General features: G+C 50.3%; 3 protein-coding genes across 3 annotated transcripts in view; 2 read left to right on the top strand and 1 right to left on the bottom strand.

Annotated features, from left to right (window-relative positions):
- LOC113217998 (nose resistant to fluoxetine protein 6-like) overlaps window positions 1-1,887 on the bottom strand; it is a 22,365-nt gene extending 20,478 nt beyond the window's left edge. Inside the window, exon 1 of the mRNA XM_026438118.2 lies at window positions 1,650-1,887. The gene's annotated coding sequence lies outside the window, so the exon portion shown is untranslated. The remainder of the gene's footprint in view (window positions 1-1,649) is intronic.
- Window positions 1,888-5,483: 3,596 nt separating this feature from the next.
- LOC113217969 (carboxypeptidase E-like) lies at window positions 5,484-9,438 on the top strand. Its single transcript, XM_026438081.2, has 7 exons — window positions 5,484-5,643; window positions 6,541-6,851; window positions 7,046-7,242; window positions 7,397-7,552; window positions 7,625-7,788; window positions 7,877-8,280; window positions 8,366-9,438. Exons 1-7 carry the CDS (start codon window positions 5,510-5,512, stop codon window positions 8,569-8,571), a joined length of 1,572 nt encoding a protein of 523 aa, XP_026293866.2. The 5' UTR covers window positions 5,484-5,509; the 3' UTR covers window positions 8,572-9,438.
- Window positions 9,439-9,551: 113 nt separating this feature from the next.
- On the top strand, window positions 9,552-15,831 carry LOC113217968 (RRP12-like protein). The gene is made up of 22 exons (XM_026438080.2): window positions 9,552-9,753; window positions 9,971-10,157; window positions 10,235-10,361; window positions 10,439-10,621; window positions 10,689-10,805; window positions 10,892-11,107; window positions 11,201-11,436; window positions 11,515-11,788; window positions 11,869-12,033; window positions 12,115-12,242; window positions 12,315-12,447; window positions 12,536-12,784; window positions 12,965-13,191; window positions 13,283-13,406; window positions 13,484-13,820; window positions 13,901-14,058; window positions 14,137-14,405; window positions 14,497-14,654; window positions 14,785-14,982; window positions 15,071-15,211; window positions 15,291-15,501; window positions 15,607-15,831. Exons 1-22 carry the CDS (start codon window positions 9,624-9,626, stop codon window positions 15,707-15,709), a joined length of 4,071 nt encoding a protein of 1,356 aa, XP_026293865.1. The 5' UTR covers window positions 9,552-9,623; the 3' UTR covers window positions 15,710-15,831.
- The last annotated feature ends 234 nt before the right edge of the window (window positions 15,832-16,065 follow it).

Genomic DNA, 16,065 nt, shown 5'->3' with positions numbered 1-16,065 from the left:
CCACCCCAACCCCCTCCTTCGCGCGCTGGTTACCAGGTGCCTCATGGACCCCGCGCACCCCTGCACCCAGAAAAGCGTGTTCTCGTATCATGTGTGCAATATACTTGAATCGAGTGCAACGTACTTGATAGTCTCAACCCCAATCGTGCTCGAGATCGAGTATTTGGGCTCAAATCAACCCACATTTTTTCTCAAATCGCTCCCCTTAGCTCCGAGGGGGCAGTAACTTCTAGCATTCACGGTGCACGAGGAAATTAATACCTTCAGTATTCAGGCGACATTCAGTGATTATTCAGTGATATTCACTATTAGAGTGTATTCACATTGCACGAAATTTCGGAGTTAGTGCCCCCTCGCTTCGCGCTTGAGTGATACGCACGTTCTTGTTTCAAGGCTAAATAGGGCTTGAATTGAGCACAAAAATGTACTTGAGACTTTCAAGCACACGCTTTTCTGGGTGTGTGGTTGTGCTGCACCGCATTCCTGTAGGTGCGGGTGAGTCGCCTACTCGCTCGGTCCGCAAGGCGCCATAGTGATGGGTGATAAGTAAACCCACTACCACTCCTGCGTGCGGTAAAGTATAACTACAGAAGTGCGCGGGGTTCGTCAGCCACCTGCTACAGGCGCGGGTTGCGGGTTGACCGAGTGCCCCGACCCGGCGGCGTGCGGCTGGATGGCTTCCTGGACTCCTTTCGGTCCTCCAGCGCCGTCCCGCGGCTGGCCGCGGCCCAGCCTCGCCGCCAGTGTGTCAATAGTTGGACCAGAGCAGCGCGTAGGCGCAGCGCGGCCGCCGCCTCCAGCTACCGGCACAGCTAGGCCAATGGAAGCCCATGGAGTCCAGGCCCGGCGGCCGTTTGCCCTGGCCTGCAGCCTGCAGCGGCTTTCGCGTGGCGCAAGACAGCTTCAGCGCCCCGCTGCTGCCCAGGTGCGCCGCCGCCTCTCTGAGTGCATGTAGTACAGCCGAGCTGCACTTTGCACTTAAATAACAAACAAACAGCTAGAAACTTGCGAAACGCGGTGCGCAGCGGGAGGGCAACGCACGCCAAAACACGATCAGGCTGCTGTGTGCAAGTGATGAGAGGCCAGGAAGCACCTGCTGCGGTGGAGGGGGGGGGGGGGCTGTAGGAGGTAGCCGAGGTAGCACGGCGCGATGTGTGGAGTATGGCAGCCGCCGTGTTGCAACCCGCGGCCAGCCGGGCGAGCCGCCGCTCGTTCTAGACAGGCGCGCCGCGCCATTGTCTGCCATACATTCATGAACGTCGAAATGCCAATCAGTCAATCATAGAGGTTTTCTTCCAGTTTATGATGAGTACCCCGCTGCTGTAGAGAGTGGTCGTAACGCAACCATAGTCTCTCCCCCCCCCCCTATCACCTGACAGCACGCCAAAAACCCAGTGTGAAATGACATTTTGAACGATATCTTTGCGAGATGTCGAAACGACAACGTAACGTCACCGAGAGATGACGACGACTGCAACCTCGTTTTGAAATGTTTTCGATGTCGTTTTCAAATCCATATTTTGGTACGAAAGGAAGAACGACCGAACGATGTACTGACGTAGCAACAAAATATCCCCAACTTGTGTATCCCCTCTTGTGCTTGGGCCAAGCCTGTTCGTGCACGGGACTTCCCCGCCACCGTCGTTTACCTGAGGGGGTGGCCTTGCAGGGAGACTTTGCAGGTCTAGTTGGTGTCCGCGCGCGCTACCGGCGCATCCTGCAGTGTGTGTTTCGATGAAGATCGCTGGTGCCCGACCCGGCTAGGGAGAAGACGGACGTCGTCGTCGTCACCGCCGGCGCGCGAGGGTGCGGAGGTCGTCGACGACGAGGACCCTCTGCTCTGCACCTGGCCGAACCCTGGACAGGACTGGACCGGGAGAGCGAGACTTGAGCCCCCGCCCCGGCACCTACCAGCCGGCCCTCTCCCGCCTCGCCCCGGGCCCGGCCCTCCCGGAGCACTCCGCCGATTATGTCATGGCTGCTGCAAGAGAACACAGTCAGCCGTGCCTATGCTCCGCCCCGCCCCGCCCCGCTCCGAGGCGGGCGGGCGGACCCCCCGGCCCCTCGGTGGCCCCCCCTGCGCCCTGCGGCCCGCGCCGGGTTTGTTGTTGTTGGCGGGAATAAGTCCTGACTGGGCATATTAATCTCCGGATTGATTCTTGTGTCGTGTGTTGCACTGTTACGCGCTCGCCACTCTTGCCCAAGAAAAAACTAATAATTAAAATAAAAAGTAAGATCGAGTTCTAGCTAACTTTTTTAGCAGGTGGGAGAAAAGTTATGTCAGCAAACCGCACTAACCCGGGAGGTGTAGCTCTCTCTGCTAAAAGCATTTTTTGTTTCGTACGGGTGCAAAACATTTAGCCCGTTAACTAATACGGGACCTGAATGTCATTTGGTCATCAGGACCCACCTTAACAATTCGAGTCCAAAGCCGGCTGCTTCATTAGCACCCGAATATTTGTGTTTGATGAAAGGTTACTGCACCGCGTGGATGAGAAGCCGTAACCGCCCACCCGGACCCGGTCTCAAGATCTGTAAGGTGCAGTCACAAGAGCCTGGGCCGGCGCCGCGCGATTCCTGAAATAATAAACAGACTTGGCCGGAACGGCCAGCGGCCGGAACAAAAGGCGAATGGGAAACGACCGCGAGCGAAGGGAGCGCGAGCCCCTCCTCAATGCCCACCCAGCGTCCTCACGCCCTCCCTGCCCCGTGACCACGGTGACTTTACGCCCCGGTTTTAGTGGCCGTTATCCTCCGGTGCCTCCGCCACAGCTGACGCGTTGGATCGGCTCCCGAGCCTCGCGGACCGAGATTATTAGGCTCCCAATTGACGGCGCCCCGGGGCGGCGGGAAGCCTCCCTGATGGGGACCTTGTCACACCCCCCCCCCCTTTTCCCTCTGCTGGTAGGCCCCACGGGAGGACCCGAGGGGTTCACCACTTCGGTAAAAAGTGTACACCCCATTATCACTATCCCCACTTTCGCGCATTATCGGGCATTATCATCCATTTTGGCACTATCATGCATTTCCATTTCATTATCGTCCATTATGAAGCATTTTTGTCCATTATCAGGCATTATTCCCATTTTCAGCATTATCAGGCATTAACATCCATTATCATCCATTATCGCCTATTTTCAGGCATTCCTATCCATTATCAGGCATCCCATTTTTAGCATTATCGGGCATTATCATCCATTATCGTCCATTTTCAGGCATTTTCATCCATTATCAGGCATTATCTCCATTATCAGACATTATCAACACATTATCAGGGGAAGTGTACACCATTATCATGAGTGATGAACCCCTCGGGAGGACCATATGCTGCCTAAGCTCTGCCTCTCCTACGCGGACGACACTGGACCGTCATTATTTTCAATAAATGTAATTGTTTCCATCCGCAGACAGCCATAGTTTTCGATTCCTTTTTATTACTTTTTGTTGAAAGGAAGATTGTTTTGATCTGCCTACGCCTACCTCCCCTAGCCAATGGAGCCGATGCCCCGCATTTCTCCCACTCCCCACTCCCACACTCCCATCCTCGTACGTTTCCATGACTCGAGGTTGATGAACGACCCTGAGCGCGCTGAGCCGACCCTGGAGAGGCCCTGGGGCCCCGAAAGCCCCCTGGAGGCCGTACCACGAAGGCCTTTTCTCATAACGAAGACGGGTCAGGCAGTTCGTCCTCGAATCCGACTTTACGTAACTCTGCCGGTCGTTCCGTTTGGACCGCTGGGGCCCGGTGGCCCGGTGGCCTGGTGGCCTGATCGTCCGGGACACAGTCACTCTCACACTACGCTGGGGGTTATACCGTTACACACGAATGCTTGACCCCTCTACTTTTATGGGCTACCCTTTACTTTTGTGATTTTTATGTCGATTACTGAGTGACATCTAATTACTTTTACCGCAAAGTAAATAGATTGTGAAACCGTGCTTTTCCTAACTGGGCGCTGACGAGATTTATTTCCAGATTGTTTTCACTATACTTGACTGGACCAGGGTGCGATTCGCCGCTCCCCTTCCCTATTTTTTCTCCACCCGGTGGCCCCTTATACCAGTACCAGACGTCAAAACGGCTTGGTCGGGGCTCGGGTGGGCGGCCTCTGCACACAAAGACAGCACAACGCCGTGTTTGTCGTAGCACGTGTGGTCTGTACAAATCTCAACGTGCGCAACACACAGGGGCAGAAGGCGACTTGTTCCGGGCCTCACTCTGTCGATAGAAATTTGGCGACGTTACGGAGAAAGGTCCTAATACCAAGTCCCAAATATCGTGATACAGAGTGCCGCAAAGACCGTAGGGGAGGGTTACACTACCGCAATTCAGACGTGCGGACGAGCTTGCCTACGCCGTCACCCAGCGTGGCACCCTCCAGCGCCGAGCGAGTAGGCAACCCGTATATACGCTGGAATTGCGGTACAGTATAACCAAAACGAAGTACGGGGCCTCTCAATCAAGTTTGTTTGTTTGTTTGTTTGTTTGTTTGTTTGTTTGTTTGTTTGTTTGGTTGGTTGGTTGGTTGGTTGGTTGGTTGGTTGGTTGGTTGGTTTGTTTGTTTGTTTGTTTGTTTGTTTGTTTGTTTGTTTGTTTGTTTGTTTGCCGTTGACGACACAACAACACGACAATTTCCGTCACTTGCACACAGGGTGCGGCGGTACGGGACGCAGGTAATTATTCTGTAAACGGGACAGTCCTTCCGCGTGGCGCTGGCTGGGCGGGGCTCTGATTTATTATTACCCAACGCACATCATTTTCCGGCGCTCGGGAGTCAGCTGACTTTGGCGCGCGGGTCGGGAGCCAGCGCGAGGCACTGCTCCGAGTGCGCCGGGAGGGAGAGGGGGCCCGGCCCGGGTGGGGCCTTCCCCGCCGCCGCCGCCGGCCCGGGACGTTGACCATACGTGTTGCAATCAACGAGTATATTTTTTTGCTCTCTTCCCTCTCTCCCTCACTATACGCGGGTGCCGAGCCGCTGCTCGACGAGTCGTAAGCGATGTGCACCTCGAACTGAATAATTAACGAAACGGTTCGCTTGCTCGGGGTGCGACGAATGGGTTGCCTGTCCCGCACGGCGCGCAGCTGCTGGGCGCCTCGCCCCCGCCGGGGACCCGTGCGTACACGAGACCTAACGTGATTTCGTGCTGCCACTTACTCGCTTAGCAACAGGTTTCTTGCGTCGTGGTCGGTCAGCCCGGCAGTTCTATGTTCGCTGCGGGGGCGGGCCGTACGTGCCGATCTTGCCCGAGGACAAGAATGGCATGGGGATGAGGGGACGCTTCTGTCCGGAGCCCGGCTCAAGGTAAAAACCAACTGACGTCATGCTGGGCGGCTAGTGGTGCCGGCGCCGGGGCGGCAGAGCCGGGGGCAGCGCCGCCACGCGCTCAAACGCGCCGCGCCGCGTCGACAAAAACATCTGTCGGTCGCGGACCCTAGCGGACCCGGGCGGGGGGCGGCAGGGGGTGGCGCGGCGCAGGCGCAGGACGGACCCGGGTGGGCGGCGGATCGATGGAGGTGAGACAGCCAGGGCCGAGCAGGCCGAGCCGCCCGCACAGCAGGCACGACCAGGCACTCGACGCAGGCAGACGATCCAGGATGGCGCCGTCCCCGCCGCCCGCGGGATCCGGGAGCATCATGAGCTGGTGAGCCCCGACTACCTGTCGTCCACGGCACCTCCCCGACCACGCCCCGAGGGACGCCGTGCGGGTCGCAGAGACGCGCCGTGGTGTACGTTACGCGGATCCCGCCCTGCAGCGCGAGGCCCGCGCTGCCGCGGCCTGGCCCGCGCGCTATCCCAACACGGCCCTGGTTCGCCCGGCGACACGGGGCCGTCCTGCTGGCCGCGCTCGCGCGACATACGGACAGTCCGGGACGCGGGGCTCGGCCGCGGGGCGTCCTCTCTTCCCGCTCCGTGCTATGACCTTGGCGCCGTGTTTGGGGGGACGCCTAGCTCGTCCAGTACTAGGGTGTCTGTGTCTGTCGCCGTCCTCGGGCGACCCGGCCCCTCCCTCGGGCTTATCATTGAAATGTCAGGGTCCGGTCCGGGTACGCACAGGGCAGGGCAGGGCTGCGCCGTGTCCCGCGGGCTGGGCAGGCCGCGTCCTGGCGGGCAGTGGCCGCCCCGCGCCGCGCGTCTCCGTTGTGACGTCAGCGAGTCGTGGAGCGCCGCCCAGCTGGCTGCGGGGCCGGGCCGGGCACCGGGCAGGGGTTGCTGGGGAGGTTCTAGTATCGTGATCACATCACGCTTGGCGCCGCCCGAGCGTCATCTAACCCCTCGGGCGCCTTAGTCGATAAGCCTCGCCGCCCGCGGGAACAGCAGCAGCAACAACAACAACATACCGGATCGCAGCCCGCGCGCCCATATTGTTGTTTGCTCGAGTCGATTTTCTCGCTATTCCTGGCCGACGTTTAATCAGGATCAAGTTAGTCGGCGGCCCGCTCCGCTGTGCCGTCCCCGCACACCTGTGTGGCCCGGGGCCGCCCGGGGGATAGACGCTCACTATAATAACTCGTTATTTTCTGCCCGCCCGCGCCCGCAGGTTGCACCGGGGCATGCCGCTCGCCCTGGCCGCGCTGGCCGCGCTCGCGGTGTCCGCGGCCCTCGCCGCCGAGCTGCCCCCGCACGCGATGCGCCGCCGGGCCGCCGTCGACCAGGCTGCCGTGGACCCGGACGAGCCCATGGACTTTGACTTCAAGCACCACGACAACACGGAGCTGCCGGACGTGCTGCGCGCCGTGCACCGCCGCTGCCCCGACATCACCCGCCTGTACACGCTGAGCGAGACCAGCGTCAGGGGCATCCCCCTCTACATGGTCGAGTTCAGCGCCAGCCCGCACAAGTGGCAGCCGCGTGAGTAGCAGTGCGCCGGAGTTCAACACTCTCCCGATCACTATGCCCCTCTCCCTCCTCCACATTCTCCATCTCTCTCTCTCTCTCACGCACACAGACACACTCCCCGACTCGCTCGCACGCCGACTGGGTTCCGATTCCTGAATGCTTTACCCACGCGTGTTCTGACGTGTGTGTGTTTCCACTGCTTCCAGACGTGCCCAACGTCAAGTACATCGCCAACATGCACGGCAACGAGGTGCTGGGGCGCGAGCTGCTGCTCAAGCTGGCGCACCACCTGTGCGAGCGCTACATCGCCGGCGACCCGGACATCCGGCGCCTGGTGAACCACACCCGCATCCACCTGCTGCCCTCCATGAACCCCGACGGCTGGCAGATGGCCACCGAGTCGGTAAGTGGCAGGTGGCTCTCCTCAGGGTGGGCGGGCGAGCGCCTGCCGAGGTGGGGGTAGGCACCCCGCCCGTCTCGGCGGCGCTCCCGGCCTGCCTATGCTCCGCTCTGCGGGCGCTCACGCTCGCGCTCACGCACTCCCTCTGCTGCTGCAGGGCGGCAAGAACTTCCTCATCGGCCGCAACAACGCGCACGACGTGGACCTGAACCGCAACTTCCCCGACCTGGACCGCATCATGTTCAGCAACGAGGACGAGCACGTGGCGCACAACAACCACCTCCTGGCGCAGGTGGACCGGCTCGAGGCGCCGGTACGTAACGTCCGTGTCGGAGAGTGTCGCATAATTGCAAGGCAGGCCAAATTCAAGCTGCGTTCTTTTTAGCTGGAGCCGGAGATAAAGGCGGTGATGAGGCTCATCATGCAAGTCCCCTTCGTCCTGTCCGCCAACCTCCACGGCGGCGACCTGGTGGCCAACTTCCCTTACGACGAGACGCGGTCCGGCGCCACCTCCGAGTACAGCCGGAGCCCCGACGACGATACCTTCAGGTGAGTGGCGCGGTGCCGCGCCCGACTGCGCCACCAGCTGTGATGTGTGAGACTCCCCGACCGAATCCCCGACTCCTCCCCTGCGCAGGCACCTGGCCCAGAGCTACGCGTCCGTGCACCCCGAGATGGCGGACCCGGAGCGCCAGCCGTGCACCGAGAACGACTACAACTTCGGCAAGCAGGGCGGCATAACCAACGGCGCCGCCTGGTACAGCGTGGAGGGCGGCATGCAGGACTTCAACTACCTGTCCTCCAACGACTTTGAGATCACTCTCGAGCTGGGCTGCGACAAGTACCCTCCCAGCGGCGACCTGGAGCGCGAGTGGCTGCGCAACCGGGACGCGCTCGTCAACTACCTGTGGCAGGCGCACATCGGCATCAAGGGCGACGTGAGGGACGCCCAGACGCTCCGGCCCATCGCCAACGCCCTGATCCGCGTCACCAACGTCACCGGCGGCGTGGAGTCGGAGATCAGCCACGACGTGACCTCAGGTCTGCTTCAGCCCGCTCTCCGCGCGGCCGCCGCTACGCCCGTCTGGGACTTGTGGTGACCTCTGTCTCTGTTTCTCTACCGCAGTTCACAACGGCGACTACTGGCGCCTGCTGACGCCCGGGGAGTACCGCGTGACGGCCTCCAGCGAGCGGTACGAGCCTCAGACCCACCACGTCGTGGTCACCTCGCGCCCCCGCCAGGAGGCGCAGCGGCTCAGCTTCCGGCTGCAGCCGCTCAGGAACGACATCGAGGACGCCACCGAGATGCCCATCCTCGCGCGACTGGGGTAGTCGCGAGGCGCCACAGGCGGTGGCTGCTACAACGCGTGGCCTCAGCGGCCCTCTCTCGGGCTGCGCGTCTAGTCCGTGGCGGCGAGTGCCCCGAGAGCACCCGAGAGGGGAAGCGCGCAAGTTCCCGGAGCTGGGTGACTCCCCACCAGTCCAGCTGTTTGTTATTGTGTTTCCCCAAATCTGAGTGAAAAGTAGAGAAAATCTAGCACCTTTCCCCCTTTTCCCTCTAATTTGACCTAGAGACAAACATATGTGCCATCTCTGACTGTCCCTCTGAGAGAAAGTGACGCAAATAACAGAAGTTGATGTCCGAAGGTATGTCGACGTGCAGGAAAAAGCAGAAAGCAGAATATGGTCTGAACTGTATGGGATGACACAAACGCTTAACTAAAGCACAAAATTCACCTCTTAATTTTTATTTTTTTTGCAGTAAATTAAAAGAAATAATTAGTTTTAGTTTTAGAAGTATCCTTTCTTGTTTTGTCAAAATTATCAGTCTTCCAAGTCATATCAATGTGTCAGAACTAACAATAAGAGGTGCTCCCCCATCTGTTAAGGACAAAAATACGATGTGTGTGTGGTGCTGTGCCCGTGGATTGGATTTCTTACATACTAGGGTCCTGACAACTCGTTGAGCATGAAAATTATTTATAAAAGGACTCTATCCTTTGAACTGTTCGTAAAAATGATGCCTCAAAAATAATTTTGTGTTTACTAAATTATTAGATGAAAATATAGCTTAAATTCCTGTAGCTGAATTTGCGTCTGTTTAACCTTGCAACATTCAAAATGATTGGGTTCATTCTAAATTTTCACCACCCTCCCGAAAAAAATAAAATCTGATAGAATAAAGTATGTTATTGTTTCTTTTGTCGTGGCTTTTCTCCTCCTTCGTTTGAAGTTCCCGCCCACGGCCTTCTATACACGACACCACACCGGAAAAACAAAAAGAAAAAGAAACAAAACAACAACAACAAAAACAAAAACAATAGCCGACACCGATCTGCACATGTTCTGGTCTTGGCTTATTTGTGTTCAATAATCGTGAGAAAATGGCAAAATTTAGACCAAGAGTTAAAGGAAAGGGGAAAAGATGGCAGAAAGGTCATAGTTCGAGCTCAAATCCAGAAACTAAGAAGTTTCGAGATGCCGCTAGATCCCGATTTTTCCAAGAGAACTTAGGTGAGCCGTATTCCTAACCTTACCATCTAACGTGGACTGAGTTATAGGAAATGTTATTGAAGTTCAAGACAAACGGAGTATCAAGATGTCAAAACAGGTTTTTTGAAGTAGAAAACTGACTACAAACAATATTCCTCATCGTCCACTGTTGTAACTTACAATAAAACGGCATCTGATAACATATAACATATTGTTGTTGGTTTTTATCATTTTTCAGTAAATGATAGCAAACTTACATCCGATGCTCTACGCAAACATGATGCGTTCATGGGAACAAAACCAGAGGAAATTGAAGTGGATGAGGAAGAGAGTGAAGTCGGAGGCTCAGTGGCAGGAAAGTCTTTTAAGACTTTCCAAACGTTTGCCAGTGACTGGAGCTCATGTTCGAATGTTTCATTTTCCAAGTAAGGACTCCTTTTCTTATATTTACTTTCTGTTTTACCTGTTGAATGTATCTAACAAATTGGATTTCCCTTTTCAGTTTCCTGAAACGTTTCACAGCTAATTCAGCATTGCACAAGGAGATGCTTGCTGTTCTTGCTGCAATCACGGAAGTTATTAAAAGCAATGGTGGTACAGAAACTTCAACAGAGTATTTTGCAGCCCTGGTACGACAAATCACTATCTATTTTCAAAAAATTATTTTATTAGTTTGTATGCCTTCTTACTAAATCTTTATCTGTAGATGACTACTCTCGGGGTTACTGAATCTGAGGATTCATTAGGTGCTGTTTTAACATTGCTGGGAATGGGCATCAAAAGTGTGCCCCAAAGTGTCCTCCGAAAAAAATTCTCTGAAGCATCCAAAACATTCATGGACCTCTTAGAGCGCTTTGCTGATTCAGAAAACCAAGTTATAATGCGATCAGTGAGTATTTTTCTTTCCTTTAGAGTTTTATTTTATTCAGTTTTACATGAACAGTCCCTCTCTCTAGGTTTTGGGGTGCCTCAGTGTACTAATGCGTAGTCAGGAAGCAGCTGTGTGGAAGAACTCCTCAACTGTTCAAGTACTTGATTCTATATTAGCCTTCACTACTCACTCCAAACCAAAGGTATGAACATTTTAAGTCCAATTTCCCTTTTATGTTTTTGTTTCCAGTTACACTGTCAGTAATTACGGTATTGTGATTCTTTACAGATCCGCAAAGCTGCACAGCATGCAGTATGTGCAATTCTGAAGTCCCTCTGTGATTCTGCTAAAGGAGAAGGTCACCCTGCAGCACCACATGTTGCAAAGTTTTGTGTCCGATCTCTTGAAAATTCTGTTGGTTCAGTAGCATCTCAAACAACTTTGCTTCACACACTCTACCTAGTCAAAGAAACAATTGCAACTTTCCCTAAGCAAAATCTAAAGGTAATTGATTGGATATGATGAGCAGATTTTTTTTTCTTTCTCAACAATGGTTTCTTAATATTGTCTAACTTATTGATTTTAAATACTTTCCAGACACTTTGTGAAACAGTTTTGAAAGTCATGACCCTGAACAATGTCTTGGTGAACTCATGTGGAATGCAAGCATTACATTCACTGTTTGCTGCACGACCATCTGCCACTATTTTGCCATCTTCTCTGAATGCACAGCTCATTTCAGCATTGTACGATTATCAGCCACCAGTCTCTGATGCTCAGCCAACCCTGGCTTGGTTGGCTGTAATGCAGGAAGCTCACATAAATTTGGCGCTGTAAGTGACAATGTTACCATTATTCTTTTGAAATTAGCAAGATCTGAGTCTGACTTCAACTTTTCTTCCATCAAATAGGCAAGATTTGCCAATGTGTTGTGGGCATTTACCTCGACTATTCACAACGGTGTCTCAGATGTGGCTATCTGACAAGGCTGATGTTCTCAGTAACACAACACATACACTTTCAGCCGTCATAAGTGACTGTCTCAAACTGGCAGCTGCTCCTGATGTCGTTGAGCGCCATACCGCCACTTTATCCAAGGTTTTTAATGTCCTTCAGGAGGGCCTGAAATACCAGTACCACAGCGCCTGGAAACATGTCATTTACCTACTGGGATCATTTTTTGAGGTATTGAATTTGCTCTTCTATCATTGTGTAACTTTTGGTGTTCTTTTTAAAATCCTCACAGCTTCTTTTTCTGGTTCTAGCACTGTGGTGCAACATGTGAAAATATCATCCTTCCCTGCCTTACAGCTTTGGGTGAATTGCAAGATTCATACCAATTTGCCTGTGTGCATGAAGTTGATCATGCATTGGGGAAGGCAGTTACAGCTATGGGACCTAAAGCTGTTCTAAAAGCTATTCCTCTGCAGGTTTGTTGTTAGCATGATTGAAGCTTACATTAATCAGAAACTTCTTATTTTCTTATATTACTACTTTTTCTGCTCTCACAGGTTACGGGAGCTGAAGTGAATAATCAAATCAAACGCAGCTGGCTCTTACCTATCTTGAGAGAATCTATTCGCAACACCGAACTTGGGTTTTTCATAGAATACTTTTTACCTTTAGCAACAATCAGCTGGTGAGAATGGTTCCTTAATTTTCTTTGATTAGGTCTCCCTGAAACAAATTTTTCATCAAATTTTCTTTGCAGGAGGAAAAGTAAAGAACTTTCTTCTCAAGGAAGAAAGGCAGAATCAGTGATTTATGAGCTTTTCCAAGCTCAAACATGGTCCTTGCTGCCTAGCTTTTGCAATCATCCCACAGACATCAAGGACTCCTTCAAAGTAAGTTTTCTTTTCCTCCTACTGTTTTTATTTAATTGATATCCCCATTTTGTTTTTATGCAACTTTGTTGTTTTTAATTTTTTCCAGAATATTGCCAAAGTTTTGGGTACTGTCATTAGTGACCGTAAAGATTTACGTCTGTCAGTGATGAGTGCTCTTCGTAAACTCATTATTTGCACTCAAGAGTCAGAACCATCACCCAAAAAGGAAGAAGATTTAAAGGAATTAGCTCGATTTGCTAAAAACTACGTGCCCATTCTCTTTAATCTTTATACAACCAAAGCAAATGGTTCTGAAGAGGAGGGTCATCGTCTAGCTGCTTATGAAACTATCAAGGTAACTAATAAACATACCATATTTATGTGATTGTAAGGCACTTGGGGACACTCCCTCTGCCCCTACTTCAGAGACAAATTTTCGGGGAGGGGTGGGGGGTTCTACATTCAGGTGAATATAAAGTTTGCCCTGTGACATGCTTGTAGTAAAACAAAAATTTACTCTCACACTTTTGTTTAGGTTTACTTGTCCATAGCAGATTCCACTCTTCAAAATGATCTATTTGAAAGAGCTTTCCAAAAGTTGAAGGGAGAAGAGGTTGATAAATTCATCAGAGAATCTGTTATGGATCTTCTCAGAGTTCTTGTTCCCTACCAAGGTCCAGATAATATTGCTATATTGTACAATCTTATCAAAGAAGGCATTGCAGAAACCAAAAACAATCGTTACCAGAAGAAATCATACAGGTGTAGTATATTTTTTAAATGTAGGTCTTACACCTTATGTATGAGGGGTAATCTAATCTAATCTGTTTTTATTTTATTCCTTTTTCTTCAGGCTGTTGGAAGTGCTTTGCTCATCTCCGTCAGATATTTGCATTGCATTCCAAAATGAACATCTTCAAGATGTGCAGAAGCTGTTACTTAAGTCACTGTCATCATCTGCCACCACCAGTCGTGGGGTGAGTTTGTTTGTTGCTGGTGGTTTGGTCTTGTTACAATCTCATTATTAAATGGCCTGTTTCATTTTACTTTGTAGGCACGACTACGCTGTCTGATACACCTAGTTCGTCGACTTCCAGCCAAGAAAGCTAACATTTTAAAGGAGATTGTTCCTGAAGCTGTTTTATGTGTAAAAGACATCAATGAACGTTGCAGGCAGTCTGCTTTTGCACTTCTTCATGAGCTTGGATTGGCCATGTTTAGATGGAAAGAAGAAAAACTAGATAATGATGATGATGAGGAAGACATGTCTGAACGAGATCACACAGTTATTAAAGATTTCTTAGCACTCATCTTAGCAGGTCTTGCTGGCTCTCCTCAAATGACAAGTGCAACACTCCTAGCGCTTGCTGATGTTACTCATCACTTTAAATGTAAATTTCATAGAGTTCCTCTAACTATCTTTCTAGTGGTTGCTTCCTTTTCAACACTGATATATCTTTAAATTTTTCAGCTCAATTCCCTGATGATCTTCTGCAGCTTTTACTAGAAAATGTTTGTTTGTTAGCCACTTCACCAACCCGTGAGGTTGCTGGATCTGCTATTAGTTACTTGAAACAATTTGTTTACTCTTTTCCTGCAACTACCGTTGGACCATATGTCCCTGCTATTGTAAGTTTAATATTTTTATGCCATCTTTTTTTATCATCTGGTTTCATTTGCTCATTGTATGTTTTTTTCTTCATTTAGATGAAAGCTTTTGTTACAATGACTGATGATTGTAAGAGACATTTTCGGAGAGAAACTCAGCATATGCTAGATAGAATGATGCGTAAATATGGCTGTGATGCTATTGAGAGACAAGTGCCTGGAGATGATGAAATCATGTTGAAGCGTGTGCGTAATCTTAGGAAACTTCATGCTAGAAAGCAGAGGGTGCGGGAGGAACGTCTTAAGAACAAATTGGCAGTTGAAGACAGTGATGATGAAGAATTTTCAGTCAAAGCTCGTGCCAAGAGGTAAAGCTTAGAGGTTTCTCTTTATTTAATGTGTCAGCTCTATTATATTTGTTTCCTATAGAACTAACTTTACCCTAACTTCAATTCGCAGCATTGAAGAAATTCTCGCTGAAAGTGATGATGAATTAGATCTTGAGAAAAAAGAATCTACCTCCAAGGGAGCAAAGAAAAAGTCACAAACTTGGATCAAAGAAGAACCAGGAGATATTATGGATCTGGCTGATACAATGGCTGCTAGTAAAATTAGTGGTGAGTGTTCATTATTACATTAGTTTAATTTGACAGTGTTTAGAGTCCTATAGAGTAGGACTCAAGTATTGCTTTGTTGCATCACCACAGGAAGCAAATTTTATATCTAATACAATTTCTCTTTATTTAGCCTCCAAACCAAGCACTAGTACTGCTAATGGAATGGCTTTTGAAAAGTCTTCAAAGAAAGATAAAAATCGTGGCTTTAAAACTGCGCCTGATGGTCGGCTTATCATTGCTGACAATGATAATGACAGCAGTGATGAGGAAGGTAAAAGGAAAATAAAGGGTAGTAAACGAATCCCTACCGTCTCTGATTCTGAATCAGGTAATTATTCTAGCTGTTGTTTCTATCTTAAATTGACTCAAGGTTCTCTTTTTATCAATTTACATTGTAACATTTTTGTATCTTTTAGATGATGATAATGATCAAGATAATGACGGTGATGCAATGAGCTCAAGGAGTGGTCCTACGGTGAAAGGACGCAAAAGAAAACTAAGTGCTAATACAGATGCTCGCAGCACAACTACTGCAGGTCCTAGTGCTAAATACCAAGGTAAGTTCACTGCAGTGGATTAAAGGGGACAGTTGTCAATTTCTCGTCTCTCTCTCTCAATAATGTTATTGTGTTCTAGCTGGTGGATCTGGTATCCATAGGCCTACAAGCACAGCTATGAGTGTAAAGAGTGGAGCAAGTGGTAAGACAGCAGCAACCGGAAAGTCTTCTGCATCCAATGCATTTGGCTCGGAATACCGCTCAAAGAAGGCAAAGGGTGATGTGAAGAAGAAGGGTGCTCCAGATCCTTATGCATATGTTCCTCTAAATAGAGCTCTATTAAACAAAAGGTATGTATGTTGTTCTACTAACATTTGTATAGTAAAGAATCTACTTTTTAATCCTGCATATCTACTTTATATTTTTTTTAACAATTGCAATTGTAAATTTTACAGGAAAAAACTAAAGCAAGCAGGGCAGTTTAAAGGCCTTGTTCGAGCGGCAAGAAAGGGTGCTGCAGCCGGACGTGTTGCTAAGACCCGTGTCTCCCGTAAATAATATGTCAAAAATTCATATTTTTCTTTCTGTGAATGCCCAAGGAAATGTCACTCGTGATCTTTTTGATTTTATGACTTAGAGGCAGCTGGCTGTCATATTAAAGAACTTTTCTTGAGATTTAAGTCATGAATATTATTGTAGCAGTGCCTTTTTCTGTTATTTATTTTCCTAGCCTAATGAACTTGGTCAATTGGTTCAGCACATCTAAAATGTGTTTGAAAATGCATTGTCTTGTTTTCTTCAGTGTGCCGTTTTCAGCATGACTTCTTTCAATTCATTGTGTTCATACTCCAGCCATCAGGTTTTATTTGATTTCTGTCTAAAAAAAAAAAGTATTTCTTCAAGAACAATTTTGA

This window comes from Frankliniella occidentalis, unplaced genomic scaffold, assembly GCF_000697945.3.
Source record: "Frankliniella occidentalis isolate FOCC.00 unplaced genomic scaffold, Focc_3.1 Scaffold32, whole genome shotgun sequence".
NCBI lineage: Eukaryota > Metazoa > Arthropoda > Insecta > Thysanoptera > Thripidae > Frankliniella > Frankliniella occidentalis.
This window is presented reverse-complemented; position numbering and strand designations above follow the sequence as displayed.